We start from the raw sequence: 16,248 nt of genomic DNA, 5'->3' as shown, positions 1-16,248 counted from the left end.
TCTGACACCCAATGAATGTTACTACTATATGTGCACTTAAGTGTTGATGACATAATGCCAGTTTGATGGTAAGTACATGTGGTGCTTGTTTGTCCATTCCTGTGATACTTCACCTAGTAGAATGGGCTCCAGCTCTATCCAGGATAATACAAGAGGTGCTAGATCACCATTGTTTTTTGTGGCTGAGTAGAACTCCATGGTATACATATACCACATTTTATTAATCCACTCATGTATGGATGGGCACTTAGGTTGATTCCACATCTTTGCCATTGTGATTTGTGCTGCTACAAACATTCAAATGCAAGTGTGTTTTAGATAAAGTGACTTTTTTTCCTTTGGGTAGATGCCCAGGAATGGGCTTGCTGGATCAAATGGTAATTCTACTGGTAGCTCTTTAAGATATCTCCATATTACTTTCCACAGAGGTTGTACTACTTTGCAGTACTACCAGCAGTGTATGACTGTTTCTATCTCTCCACATCCATGCCAGCATCTATTGTTTTGGGACTTTTTCATAAAAGCCACTCTAACTGGGAAAAGGTAATATCTCACTGTGGTTTTAATTTGCATTTCCCTGATGATTAGTGATGTTGAGCATTTTTTCCTATGTTTGTTGGCTGTTAGTCTATCTTCTTCTGAAAAGTTTCTGTTCATGTCCTTTGCCCACTTTTTTAATGGGGTTGTTTGATTTTTTTCTTGCTGATTTCCCTGAGTTCTATATAGATTCTAGTTATCAGCCCTTTATCAGATGTGTAAAATGGGAATATTTTCTCCCATTCTGTAGGTTGTCTGTTTGCTCTCATGATAGTTTCCTTGGCTGTGCAGAAACTTTTTAATTTGATCAGGTCCCATTTATTTATTTTTGTTGTTGCTGTCATTGCTTTGGGGTCTTCTTCATAAATTCTTTGCCTAGGCAATGTCCATAAAAGTTTTTCCAACATTTTGTTCTAGAATTCTTACAGTTTGATGCCTTAGGTTTAAGTCCGTTATCCACTATTGAATTGAGTTTTGTGAGAGGTGCGGATCCTGTTTCAGTCTTCTGCATGTGGCTATCCAATTTTCCTAGCACCATTTATTGAATAGGGATTCTTTTCCCCAGTGTATATTGTTGTCTGCTTTGTCAAAGATCAAATGGCAATATGTGGATGGTTTTATATGTAGGTTTTCTGTTCTGTTCCATTGGTCTATGTCTCTCTTTTTGTGCCAGTACCATGCTGTCTTGGTTACTATAGCCTTGTAGGATAGCTTAAAGTCTGGTAAAGTGATGCCTCCTGACTTGTTCCTTTTGCTTAAGGTTGTGTTGGCTATTTGGGCTCTTTTCTGGTTCCAAATGAAGCATAGAATTATTTTTTCTAATCTGCACTTAAAATGATGTTAGCACTTCGGTTGGCGATTGCATTGAATCTATAAATCACTTTGGGTATTGTGGACATTTTAACAATGTTGATTCTGCCCATCCAGGAGCATGATATGTTTTTCCATTTGTTTACATCATCTGCAATTTCCTTTCTCAGTGATTTATAGTTTTTTTGTAGAAATCTTTCACCTCCTTGGTTAAATATGTTCCTAGGTATTTTATTTTCTTTGTACCTATTGTGGAAGGTATTGAGTCTTTGATTTGATTCTCAGCTTGACTATTGTTGGCATTTAGAAATGCTACTGATTTGTGTACATTGATTTTGTAGCCTGAGACTTTGCTGAATTTATTTATCAATTCCAAGAGTCTCTTGGTAGAGACTTTAGAGATCTTTAGGCTTTTCTAGATACAAGATTATATCATGTGAATTATCTTTTTGATGTGCTATTGGATTCAGTTTGCTTGTATTTTGTTGAGGATTTTTGCATCTTTTTTCATGAGGGATATGGGCCTGTAGTTTTCCTTTTTTATTGTGTCCTTTCCTGGCTTTGTTAACAGGGTGAATACTGGCTTTGTAGAATGAGTTAGGGAGGATTCAGCTAATATCCAGAATCTACAAAGAACTCAAACAAATCAGCAAGAAAAAAAATAACCCCATCAAAAAGTAGGCAAAAGACATGAACAGATTATTTTCAGAAGAAGATAGAAAAATGGCCTACAAACATGCAAACCTGCTCAGTATCACAAATCATCAGGGAAATGCCCATTAAAATCACAATGAGATACCATCTTACCCCTATCAGAATGGCCATTATTGAAAAGTAAAAAAGCTGTAGATGTTGGTGCAGATGCAGTGAAAAGAGAATGTTTATACTGTTGGTGGGAGTATAAACTAGTACAACCTCTATGGAAAACAGTAGGAAGGTTCCTCAAAGACCTAAAAGTAGACCTACCGTTTCATCCAGCAATCCCACTACTGGGTTATCTATCTAAAGGAAAAGAAGTCATTTTACAAAAAAGACACCTGCATCTGTATGTTTATTGCAGCACAGCTCACAATTGAAAAGTTATGGAATCAGCCTAAGTGCCCATCAGCCCTTCAACTGATAAGTGGATAAACAAAATGTGTATGTATGAGAGAGAGAGAGAGAGTGTGTGTGTGTAGGTGCGTGTGTGTAATGGAGTACTACTCAGCCACAAAAAGGAATAAATTAATATCTTGTAGAGCAATTTGGATGGAACTGGAGACCATTACCTTAAGTGAAGTGTCTCATGAATAGAAAAACCAATACTATATGTACTCCCTTTTAGTGTAAGCTAAATGAGGGGTATATATGCTCATAAAGTGATGTAATAGATGTTGAAAACTGGGAAGGGGGTAGGGTGGGAGGTGGGTGAGGATAAAAGTCTATCTACTAGGTACAGTGTACACTATTCTGGTGAAAGGTATGCTAAAAAAAAAAAAAACCAAAGAAATAAATACAATTTATCAATTTGTTTTGGTTTTTTATTAATATATCCTATCCAAGAAAGTTTGCTTAGCCCAAGCTTACAAAGTTTCAACTGTTTTCTTGTGCAAGTTTTGTTGCTTTATAGTTTTCATATGGGTTTTCTCCTTTATTCTGTTAATGTCCTGAACTGTATTGATGTTCAAATGCTAAACAATCCTCAAATGTTATATTTCTGGAATAAACCCCATTTGGTCAGGAGGTATTATTTTTTATAGTTATTGCTGGATTCAATATGTGACTATTTTGTTAAGGATTTTTTTTTTTATTTGTACCAAGAGGGGTATTGGTCTTTAGTGTCCTTTCTTCTAAAATCTTTGTCTAATTTTGGTGTCAGAGTAATGCTGACATCATGAAATGAGTTAGCAAGTGTTCCCTTCTCTGTGTTCTTAATAGTTTGTGTATGATTGCTATTATTTACTCCTTAAGTATTTGCTAGAATTAATCAGTGAAGCCATCTGGACTGAGAGTTTTCTTTATGGGAATCTTTTGAATAATGAATTCAATTTCTTTAATAGATATGAGGTTATTCTGATTTTTTTATTTCCTTTTGAATTAGTTGTGATAACTTGCATCTTTTAAGGAATTTATTTTATCTGGATTGTTGAATCTATTGGCATGTATCTGTTCACTCCCTTGTCTGCAGTGATGTCCTGAATTCCGTGCCCGATACGGATGATTTGCGTCTTCTCTCTCTTTCTTTTTCCTTGATGATAAGCTAGAGGTTTATCAGTTTATTTGGGGAGTTCTTGAGTGTCCACAATATGTACCTTTAACTATTCAGTGTGCTTTCAAAATATAATAATGTGCCACTTCATATACCACGTAAGAACCTCTATAGTTTTTAGAGATTTCTTTTACTTCTTTTAAGCTTAAAATTTGCTTATCCATTTATCTAGATATTTAACCATATTTCATTTGTATTGTCTTCTAATTTTTAAGTATTACTTTTTAAATATAATTCATCTAATGAAAATTTCTTTTGGCAGGTAATGTGAAATGAGTGTTTATACAATACTTTTGCCTCATAGTTAATTATTTTAACATCCTGTATTGAATGTTTTCCTTTGCTCATGGTATACCTTTCTCTAGCATAATAATTTTATAATGTCTAATTTTCTTGAAAAAATTCTAGATACCGAATAACTGTTCTAGAAATAAATGTAATGATTACAGAATAGTTTTGTTTGAAGATCATATACCTTCTTAGTATTTTTGTGTTTGTGACTCCATTTATCTCAGACCTTTTCTCAGTTGGGTTTTAAATTTGAAATTGTTTTGTGATGTTTTCATAAATTTTGTTTAATTGTGTGTAGTATCATTTATGTTAGTTGTTACTATTAATATTTGTGTCAGCAAAGTTTGAATGAAAACTTGGGTGATGGAACTATCATTCCTGAGTGGAGGCAGCATACCTGGGCCTTTGGAGTATCCTGATTCCACGACTTGCCAACCATGTGGCCTTTGGCATGTGATGGAGCATCTGGGAACATCAGTCTGCATCTCTGTAAAATGCAGATAACAGGAGTAGCTATTAATACCTGGTGGAGTTGTGAGAATTAAGTGAGAGAGTACATAAAAAGCTTTTAGCACCCTATATGGCATGAAGTAAGCACTCAGTAAATATTAGTTATCTATATTAACATAAGTATAAAATAAGTAAATATGCTAGCCTTTTGTTTCCCCTGTTTACTTTTTATCTTTACTTCTTCTGTCATATGATAAAAGATAGATAATAAATGTGAGAAAAATATGGGGTCAGTCTAAATAAAAGAGGTATTCAAAACCTAGAGCCAAAGATACTTTGGGGAATATTTAAGATGAAAATTAGATGTGCATGAAGTAGACTATAATTATAAAAGCATATATTATTGGAATGTATACTTTAAGAAGACTAACATAGTGAGTTTGCTTATTTATTTACCCTTGTACCTTCTTTGCACCTGACTTCAGTTAAGTAGAACTTTTTCAAACATTGTTGTCAATGGCAATTGTCTTTGGGAAAGAATTTTTTGGAAGTCCTCCTCCAAAAGAAAGGAGATCTGAAGCTATGTTTTTCTGTTTTTATCTTAAAAGTATTCAAGTGGGCTCAAGGCAGTGGTGTGCTAGAGATAGCTTATACAAGCTTTCAAGAGCTGCTGTTTGAATTTTCATGAATTTTGTGAGCTGGTTGGTAAGCACAGCCACTAATAAGAACTAAATTATATCAACTTTTGACTACATAAATTGCATTAAAAACAAAGGTGATAAATACTCAAAACTTATCACTTCATAATTATTTTACTAATCTTTATGCCTCTGAGGTTATTTATGTCTGTTGTGTCTGTCTGGTGGTGTACTACTGCACGTCTCTTCCCAGCTCCGCATTTAGTGATGTTGTGTTCGTAGTTTAGTGGTGGTGGAAGGATTTATTCCATGGAAATCAGCGAATGCTATTTTCTAGACAGCTGGTCATTAAACATTTACCAGCATACCATTAGCCACAGGTAAAGGCTGGCCTCTAGCCCAAAACATCACCGTTCATCTTTTTGTAGTGACAACTTAAACTAGACGTTTACAGAATACATCCGTGGATTTTCTTTAAACTCCTCTACCTGTGCTTCTGCCATTTCAGACTTTCCATCATTTCCTATGTGTAATGAGTGGACATTTTTTAGTTGAAATGAAGGGTCTCATTAGCTGTGATTGACAGAGATAATTGTGACCTGCTTAGGAATGGTTAAAATGTTGGCACACATTAATCACTCGATTTCAGCCATTTGTACTTACTACCTCATCACATTTTAAGACTAACTTTTATATTTACTTTTTAGACCCTGTGCCATGGTGGCCCCTGACATTGAGCTAATCTGTGAAATTATGTTAGTTGCTGAAGGTTTTGTGGACGCGCGCTCATTAGCCCGAAAGTTCATTACGTTGTACACACTCTGCAAGGAGCTCCTCTCCAAGCAGGTGAGGGAGTATTTGTTAATTTTTCTTAGTTTTTACATCCCATTAAAACAGCTTTTGAAATATGTGTGCTGGGTAACTGATTGCTCAAATGACACTTAGATGTTAGGAATGTGTACCATAAATTTTGAAAATCTGTATTTTATAATTCTTAATTTTTTCTGAAATAAAATTTGAGACATTTTAGATCTAATGTTTTATCTGTATTAATACAGTTTTTTATCAGTGGGCTATATGATTTTCTTTAAACTTTATCAATGCTGTAATTATAAATGGAATTTTATGTTGCCTCCTATTCGTGGTGAGAATATTATTTTCTAGTGAGAGAGGGCAAGAGTCTTCATAAGAGTGAGATAAGGCTGATTTTCTGAAGAACATCTCAAGGAATGTTAAATTAAAATTTTTCTTATTTGTTGGTAATCCCTTAGTTGAATGTAGGGTTTGCTTTTTTTTTCTTTTTTTTTTTTTACTTTTACTCTGTAATTTCATCTCTGAAATGGGTCAGACTTACACACTTATACACTCTCTACTCCCCAGTCGTAAGCTTCTTGCAGATTCACTGAAGCTGCTGATGTACCACAAAATTTACATATGTGTCAGCATCAGTATGTTTAAATTTAGCTTTGCGGTCACTTGGTCTTTTGATGACCTTTCATTATTTCCTGGTGACATTATTCTGCAGCTGTTCCACAGCGAAAGTATTAAAGTACCACAGTTGCAGCCACAGTCACCTGCACTGCCAGACGTATGCATTTTAACTTGCCCACTATGAGGGTAAGATATGGAATGGAGAAATTTGTGTTATTCTTTTAATAACTGTGAATTTACATTTGGAGGAGAGATGGTGATTTTTAACACTTTTCTCTGGATAGTAAGATTATGGGTATTGTTATTTTATTCCTTATTTTTATAAGATTTTTTTTAACTGAGCCCATTTTAATTTTATAATGGGAAAAGGTCAGAAGAAAAAATGTCATTGAATCCGGAGAATGTGGTGTTGCAACTGTATTTGTTTCCACTAGTAATATTTAAACACTTAGTGAGCATCTACTATATCCAAGTAATGTGCTTATTGCTCACCATGATGAATGGGGAAAGACCCAAAACAAATGAAGCAAACACCCAGATTTCTGACTTCAGAGAACTTAGGGGATTCAGTTTACATGAAAGAAAAATTGGAAGAAAATGGAGGATGAAAAGATTACCAGAGTTTTCAAGGAAGAAAGGAAACAATATTTATTGAACAGGTATCATGAGTTACATTTCTAAAATCTTCACAGGTCTGTGAGTTTGCTATTATTGGCCCTATTTTACAGATGGGGAAACTGAGTGAAACAACCTGTCCAAAGCCCATATAGCTAATAACTTGTGGGGGCAAGATTTGACTTTGGTTTTTTCCAATCCTTCTAGGACACCTATAGCCAATTACAAGAGGATGGTGTTGGGAGTAAAGGCAGAACAGGGAAGGAAAGAGTTCATCAACTCAGAGAAATGTCATGAATGAGATGAGAGAAAAGAAATCTGGCCAGCACAGAAGAACTGAGTTAGGAACACAGTTCATTGATACCTTCCTGTGCCGCAGGGATGGATTTGGGACAGAAATCAGTACAGTTTTGACCAATGGAATGATATAATGAAAACAGTGAAGATCATTTGGGCAGGTGTTTGCAACATTTAAATGCTTAGGAAGTTCACCAAATCCTCTTAAATCTGTGTCCAGAATTTCTTCTGCATCATCTCCTTGAATAGTCACTGTAATGACTTAACCCCTCCGTTCTCCTGGCCCTCCAAACTCTGGATCTTCCCCCTCTCTTTCCCTCCTCAAGCCCCAGTCTACTTCTGCATCAGTGGCTTTCAAGTGACTTTTACCATGACCCACAGTAAAAGACACTTTTTCTATGGAGATTTCATACATACACACATGCACATACACACATGCACAAGCAAACCACACATTTTTTTGCCAAACACTTCTTACCATTACTGTTTTCATCACACTTGTTTTTCATTTCATTCAGCTCTATTTTATTACCAACAAAAATGATGGTCATGACCCACTAAATTGACTTTATTATCCACTAATGGATTAAATGGCGTATTTATATACGTATGTATTGTTGCACTGCCCACAAAGCATCTGCACTTACATTAACTCATTTTACTCCTAACCACCTATCAAGTAGGTGGACACTTCTATCTGCCTTTTTATAAATGATGATTCTGAAGCTCTAAAGAGGAAAGTGACTGTCCCACAGACACAGCTGAGAGACATTTGAGAGAAAGGTCACTGTGTGGATTGAGATGGAAATCCACTGTGTGGATTGAGATGGAAAGCCAGTCACATGTGAGCAATGAGTTCATTCACATTCGACACGCCTGTGCTGAGCACCTACCCCACTAGAACTGGAAGACAGTGAGTAAGCTGCAGGAGCTGGGAGCCGTGGGAGTAGTCTTCATTAGGGATAATGGGGGAGTCTCTAAGAGGTACTGGTTTATAATTGAATTTTAATAATACAGCTTTTATTATATTAAGTGCCAGCATCAGGGCAGGAGTGTCTGAGTGATTAAGAGGTAGAGTAATTAGGGCAATTAGAGAGCGAAGCCTGGGAAGAGGTGGAAGAATACCAGGGCCCCAGGTGTACAACTGGAGAATGTGCTTCTGCTTGGAAGCAGTCGAGCTCCTGACTTAGCAGGTCTATTGAGAGAAAAGAATGGGAGGCAGATGGCGCCGTGGGCAAAGGCTGCACTATATCCTATGGATAGAAGAGACTTGCTGATGGAGGCAGAAAAACAGGCAAAAGAAGCAGGAGGACGCTACAGGGACATGATTGTCACAATTTTAAAGAGGAGAAGAAAATATTATTTTGAGTCATTAAAGTGTGTATTTATCAACTCTTTTAACTTTCAGCTTTCACTTCTGGAATGAGAATCTTATTCCCTCATAAAATTCTTGAGAAAATAAACCTATGTTTTGATTTTAGGACCATTATGATTGGAGACTTCGTGCTATTAAATCTGTCTTGGTTGTAGCTGGCTCCCTGAAACGAGGAGATAAAAACAGACCCGAAGATCAGGTACTGCAGTGCTAATACGATTTTGTTGAGTGAGTAGCTAAACGGCTTCCTATAAATGAAAGTACATACCTGGATAGTGGGGCACACATAGCATGACTTTTAAAAACCATAACATCTATTGTTAATGCAGAATATTTTGAGGACTGGCATTTCTTATGTTAGTAGAGGTCACAAGTGCTCTTGAGTACAAAGATATGAATCTGAAAAAGAAAATGTGATTTAAGTACTTTTCAAATATCAGACACAAAAAGTATTTAGCAGTTATAATCAAATAGTTCAGTAACCATGGTTTGATTTCCTCTGAGGAACATTTAGAAAATCTGATTAATTGAGTTGGGATATTAATCCTGAAGTCGGTGAAGATATAGCTTGATGGGAGAGAGTACATCCATTTCATGGGACCTGAGACGGGTGTGAAGGATGGAACAGGAGGGTTGGTTGCCTGACATGTGCGAAATACTTGGTTGGTTGTTCAGAGCTACTAGGGAAATATTCTACTCTCTCTCCTGGAAAGAGATGATAACGGCACATCATGCATTTTTTCCAATTAAATAAGTAGTGAGAGCAATGGATATGCATCCCTATGTATATACATGCAATATTTTGACTTAAGTAGGAAAAAAATAGGACCTATTCTGTGAGTGACTTTTTATATTAAGGGATATTTATTATGTGTTTTTCCACTTTTCCAATATTTCTCTCTCTTCGTCTTAGTCACAACTTATGGTTAGGTCAAGATTTTCTTTTATTTTTTTATCCTCCTATTATTTTGTTATTGTTGTTGGAGTGCTTAGCTCTTTCTGTAAAAATCGTCCTGGTGTTTGAATGACTGCTTTTGAAGTTTAAAGCCCTCTTCAGTGTACAGCCAGTATGGAACAAAAACCCCAACTCGAAATTTTAAGATTGTCATTTTGAGATTTTCAGAGTGCTTTGAACAAAAGGATCTGATAGGCTGGATTGATTTAAGTTCTGGAGTTTGAGTGTTAAGGAGAGAAGGGCCTGAGACCCTTTCTGAAAATCAAAACAGATTATTGGCAGGAAGGAAAAAGGCCTCCTTGCTGACCTCTTTCTGAGGTTTGTCCATGTTTCAGTTCAGCTTTCTCATGTTCTTCTATGTTAACTTTAAACATTTAACCTCCCCTTAGATAGAATGCCGTCCTAATAGAGAACAGCGCCAAAGCCCATGCTTTAGACAGGAAGATTAAAAATAACGTCTTTAATGGCTACAGTAGTGTACCTTACTGCAGTGACAGACACACTAAAAGCCCTGGCTTCACCACTGTGCAATATAGCCATGTAACAAAATTGCACTTGTACCCCATAAATGTATACAAATAAAAAAAGATATATAAAAAATATCATCTTTAGTTCTTTGTTTGTTAGACTTTGTATTGGCTTTTCAATGAAGTGTTTTCTGTTCTCCTTTCTAGGTACTCATGAGAGCATTAAGGGATTTCAATATGCCTAAAATAGTGACTGACGACATCCCAGTGTTTCTGGGTCTGGTTGGTGACCTGTTTCCAGCCCTGGATGTGCCCCGGAGTAGGAAGCTGCACTTTGAACAGATGGTCAGGCAGTCTACCCTGGAGCTCCGCCTGCAGCCTGAAGAGAGCTTTATTCTCAAAGTAAAAGCAGCCCTTGGGATTAGCAGTGGAAATAACTGTCCTTAAGTGATACTAAACCAAGACATTAACTTATATTAATATTACACTGACCTTAGTAAGATCTTAATATATGCTTTCGAGCATTTTAACATGGCTGTATTAACTAAAGTAAATGTAGGTAAATATTTTGAGTAGTCCCATTCTGTGAGAAGGTGAAAACATAGATAAGCATGGTTTTACATGTAAGCATACTTTTAATTAGTTTATAAAATGTCTTGGTTCTTTTTCGTGACATGCACCAAATATTTATTTTGTTTTCCTCTCCTTTTTAGAGAACATTGGAAGTAAAATCATTAGTGCATGTTTTTAATGGGGGAAGAATATCAGCATGTATGAGAATAATTTTGGAAGATATTATCTGACATATCAAAGGCTGGTGCATATTAATGTTCAATTTGAGTTTAGTGAATGCATTAGGCATTAAAATACAAATATGATATCCATTTTAGATACTTTATAGGGTATGAATCATTACTCAGTTGTAGATAGTAATTGGCTATATACTGTTTTTGTCCAAAACTTCATAAAGAGTCACTGATGTTTTGTAAGTAACCCCTGCCATGTATCAAGTACTATATAAAGTAATGGTTTTACTTTATTCTCTTCTCTGTGTCCTATGAGGGAGATGCAGGAGAAACTATACTTTGCACTTGTGGTCTATTTTAACTTTCCTTGAACATGCTGTTGTCAGTGGGGGCTGGCTTGAGTTGTAAGGAAGGAAGAATTGGGCAAAAATGGGTAGGTTGCGTTTTTGTCACCAGTTCGTTAAAGGAAACCAGCGACCGGCTGTTTGCTCTGCAGGTTGTTCAGCTGGAGGAACTGTTGGCTGTGCGGCACTCTGTCTTTGTGGTTGGGAATGCAGGCACCGGGAAGAGCAAGGTATAGAAAATTGCTTCATAGTTTTCAGCCATGGAATGAACACTTTTTCTTTTCTTTTTTGGCCTATTTTCAATGCTATTTAAAATAGTTCCCTTCAGTGAAGCCAACCATAATTTTGGATTAGAATCTGAGACCTTAATATTGCTGTTTGATCAATTGACATTATTTTTCTTTATACTGGAAGGGGGGAGAATGAGAAACAAATAGAACATTGCATTCACATAGGAAAAGTAAGCCGGGATCAAGATTGGGATTTCCACATGAGATACTTAGTATCCTACTCATGCATTTATATGTTTGCTATTCGACTCTATGCACCGTGGATATATAATTATATAATTATATTTGGATTCTTTTATCAATGAGAAACATATTAAGAGACTGTGGAATAAGATATCTGTCTTGCAGGATTTGATTGGCTCTATCTACATTTATCAAAACTACTTTCTTATCTTTTCTAAGTCATCCTAGATTCCCCCTCCCATATCATTAAGAAAAAAAAAATATATTTTCCTTTAGTACTCCCTCAGAAATATAGCCCCTCCATAGGGCCAAAACAAAACTTGCAAAGAAAAGGAGATGGCAAAACCCACATTTTTTAGGTACCTATTATGTGCTGTGCTAGGTACATTATATATGATTTACTCTGCACAACAATGATATGCTATGGGTATTATTATCCCCATTTTTAGTTCACTGCTTGATTTTGTTTGGTCTTACTGACAGTCCTGGCAACATACTTATTTTCTTGGTTGGCAGACGGTATATGCAGAACTGCATGCATTTTAATTCAGGATGCTTGGGTATAAACATATTTGGTAGCCAACAACTAAAAATAATCAGAATGGGCATATGAGATTTTAGAGCATGGGTGTATATAGAACATGCCAGTATTTAGATCAGAACCCAAAGTGGCACAATTGTAAAGGGAGCCTGTATCTAGATATTTTTCTAGTGAAAAATATAATAATTGAAATATTAAAGTAGATAACTGATAGACCTGTAATTATTTCGTTAGAGTAAGTTTCAGATGTAGGCCATGGTTCAAGGAAGGATAAAATTAAATTCTATTATTTCCAGTAGATTAATGGTTTCTAAAAATATAAGCTTAATATTCCTAAGGCATTTAATTTCTTTCATCTAGTCTTCACCCCTTCTGTTCTATTCAACATGTACTTAAGCTGATATAACTAGAGCATGGAAGCTCAGGGCTATGTTATTTCGTACCTTGTCATTCCAAAGTATTTGCCAATTGTTTATCAGTTCTTGAAATCCTCTGTGAGTAGGTCAGGCTGATAAATATCTAAAACAAAAGCTATGGCTTTTCAGAGAAAGCCAAAGACAGCCTTGGGGCAGATATGTGGGTTAAGGTGTTGAGGAATTAAACAAACATGTACCAAATGCCCATGCCCGCTCCTGAGCTCTTCTCCTCAGGGCTGCTTTTCCCCAATTATCTAGATCAGGATTCTCAGTGTCAGCACTACTGACATTCTAGACTGGATAAGACTGCTGTAGGAGGCTGTCCTGTGCTCTGTAAGATATTTAGCGGCCTCCTTGGCCTCTACCCATCCGGTGCCCAGAAGCACATCCCATCGTCCCCCCAGTCAAGACAGTCTCCTGCTGAGAAGCGCTGCTCCCAGTCACTAGGTCTGGAAGCATGTCTGGAGCAGCATCATTGGCATCACCTGGGCCCCTGTTGAAAATGCAGATTACCAGCCTCTTCCACCCCCCACCTTTCTAATTAAAGACTCCGAGATTGGGCCCAGGAATTTGTGTTTTAACACCCTCCATCCAGACAGTTCTGGTGTAGGCTACATTTTGAGAACAACTGATCTTAATAATTCAGGCAGAGTAGATTTTATAAGCATGAACACAAATGCTTATTTAAATACAGTCCTTCCTTTTGCACACATGGTTAAAAATTCCAAATGATAAAGTAACTTTCTTTAGTCTAAATGGTTCAAAGAATCAGGAGAACCGATTGTGTCTCCCTAAGGTTTTGTGGGATGAAACTTTTCAAGATAGTAATGGAAGTGCACAGATGTGCATTTTTCCCCTTCTCAATCTTAGTACACACAGAATATCTAGGAACGTATAATGAATAAGGAAATTCCTTCAGAAATCTTTTCCTTTCCATTTAGCTTACATTAGTATTAATTTTTTTTGCCTCTTTCTTTCTTCCTCTCAGATTTTGAGAACACTGAACCGAACATATGTTAACATGAAACAGAAACCCGTTTGGAATGACTTAAACCCTAAAGCTGTGACAACAGATGAACTCTTTGGTTTCATACATCATGCTACCCGAGAATGGAAAGATGGCAAGTAGTATTTCCCTTTTGAGGTGCTAAAAATTTCTTTTTTTCTATCCAGAAAGCTGTTTTTCAGTACAAGCCAATTTTAGTCATAGTCACAGATTTACTGTTTGTGTGTTGGCATTATTGGAAATATAGCAGATCACAACAGCATTTATAATGTATAAATTAAAACTAGATTTGAATAAGTACTTGATTTGCATTCAGCAGATCTGTACTCAGAGCTGTGTATCTTATCCCGCATCAATTATGTCGGGGCTCCCTGTAACTCAGGAGAGAATCGGCATGAATGCCTCAGGAAGCATTTATACAGTACCTGATGCAAGACTCTGAAGTTCTGGCAGGTGTTATTCTAGATGCCAGGGACAAAAGTCAATAGGGCATGTTTCCTGCCCTGGAAGTATCTGTAGACAAACAGATCCCTTTATTACAATCTGTTAAGACTTCCTATTTCAGTAAGGCCAAGGTTCACCTTGGCCTCATCCTTATCCTTGAGGCTTCTCTCCCTCTCACGCCCTACATCCAACCTCAAATCCTATAGGCTTCACCTTTAACATATATATTGAATTCCAGTCCTTCCCTTTTCCATAGATACCACATTAGTCCAAGCCACTGTCACCACCTTCCTGGGCTACCATAGTCATATCTGCTCCCAGTGGTTTCCCTGCAGTTCGTTTTACATACAGCACTCAGAGGGATCCTTTCAAATGTTACTTCTCTGCTTTCAGTTTTCATTGGGTTCCCAGCACCCTTAGAATCCAGCCTTTTTCCATGGCCTACAAGGCTCTGTATAATTGTCCCACCCTCACCCCTGATCACCACCACTACCGTCTCTGACTTAGTTTCCTGCACTCTGCCCTTCACTGACTGTGATCCATCATTCTGGCCTCCTTGCCCTTCCTTGAACTTGCCAAGCATCTTCCCATCACGAGGCCTTGGCACTTGACATTCCTGCCATGGGCAACACTCTTTCTCCGGATGCCTTCATGGCTTACGTTATTTAAGTGTCTGGTCAAATGTCACATCAGAGAAGACTTCCCTGGTGACTGTATCTAAAGAAGGATACCATTCATCCTTGTCCATCCTCTCATCTTGTGTACTCTCTTTCCTTTATCTGTGGGACAATTTTTACTCTCTCAGCCCAGCTTCTGTCTTTTTATAAAGCACTGTGGCAGGGAGAGAACTATATCTGTTTATGCCTCAAATCTTTGGAAGCTGTTCACATCAGTGACCATTAGAAAATGTTACTGGCTTGTTTATGAATCATGATGGCAGGTTCCGCTAGATGTTGTCACTTACTTTGGCACAAAATACTTCAGAAAGGAGATATTCTATATATTTGTATTAAAACAGTTTTGGTCACAATGGTATATATACTTGAGTTTGAAAAATCAACTATTAAATACGCCATGTAACACACACAATATTTTGGAATGTAGTAATAGAAAAAAGGACCATGGATTTAAAATGTTTTTGTCTATACATCTTCTTAAGTCATGATAACTTAATATCCCCGTGACCAAATTTCTGTAAGAGATGTATAGTGCTCGTGGGTGCTTTAGCTTTAGAATTATGGCCCTTGAAAACTGTTACAGAAAAATGGAGAAAGGTGAAATAAACTAATATTTGATCTAAAATAGATACTGAACATATGTGCATGAAGAAAGAATAATGTATTCATTTGGTGTTAAGTTTTGAGTTTTAGTACATTACCTTCTGTAAATTCCCACAACTGTTCATGAAAGAAGGTTTGATTATCTCTGTTTGACATACGGGGGAGCTCGGTCAGGGAAGTTAAAGATGGTTCTCAGGGAGGGGAATCTTGCTCCTTGGTAAATGATCGAGCTGGATCAGGGGCCCACGTGTAGCTCTAAAGGTGTTAGACACTACCCACAAGAAAGAGGCAGCAAAATTACTTTTATTTAGTTAATAAAAGATCTTCCAGGAAGAATAATACAAATTCATTTTAGAAATAAACACTCAACTCCATTATATACCAGTATTGTTTACTCTTATTTTATAGGTCTCTTCTCATTCATTCTGCGAGAACAAGCAAATCTTGCGCATGATGGACCGAAATGGATAGTCCTGGATGGAGACATTGACCCCATGTGGATTGAATCACTAAACACCGTCATGGATGATAACAAGGTGAATAATACTTTAGGGCTAGACCTTAAACATAACGTCTTGAGTGCTTTAAGAGCTCCATTCTTTCATTGATGTTAATGCTAATTTTTACTCATTAACCTGATATTCTTTATGTAATCACTATTTTGATAAGTGCCACTTTCCTGATAATGCTCTTAATTTCACCATTAAAAAATTTAAGGGACTATATTCTTCTCACCTGTATAAATGTGACTGTCTTTAATGAGGGTTAAATACATGTCTAAGAATTTAGTTTACACGTCTTACCATTTTCTAAGAGCTGGGCTTGAATTTATTACATCTTATATCATCTTTGATTACATATGGAATACTTAGACAATAAAAGAA

The 16,248-nt window shown here is 36.7% G+C and overlaps 1 protein-coding gene across 1 annotated transcript in view; it reads left to right on the top strand.

Annotated features, from left to right (window-relative positions):
• DNAH11 (dynein axonemal heavy chain 11) overlaps window positions 1-16,248 on the top strand; it is a 305,641-nt gene that overhangs the window by 120,041 nt on the left and 169,352 nt on the right. The window contains exons 36-41 of the mRNA XM_069462413.1: window positions 5,682-5,820; window positions 8,799-8,891; window positions 10,322-10,516; window positions 11,357-11,434; window positions 13,623-13,759; window positions 15,750-15,900. Of these exons, the coding sequence (XP_069318514.1) occupies window positions 5,682-5,820; window positions 8,799-8,891; window positions 10,322-10,516; window positions 11,357-11,434; window positions 13,623-13,759; window positions 15,750-15,900 (793 nt within the window). The remainder of the gene's footprint in view (window positions 1-5,681; window positions 5,821-8,798; window positions 8,892-10,321; window positions 10,517-11,356; window positions 11,435-13,622; window positions 13,760-15,749; window positions 15,901-16,248) is intronic.

Source organism: Eulemur rufifrons, chromosome 29, assembly GCF_041146395.1.
Source record: "Eulemur rufifrons isolate Redbay chromosome 29, OSU_ERuf_1, whole genome shotgun sequence".
NCBI lineage: Eukaryota > Metazoa > Chordata > Mammalia > Primates > Lemuridae > Eulemur > Eulemur rufifrons.
The sequence above is the reverse complement of the archived record's forward strand: the minus strand, read 5'-3'. Positions and strand labels throughout refer to the sequence as shown.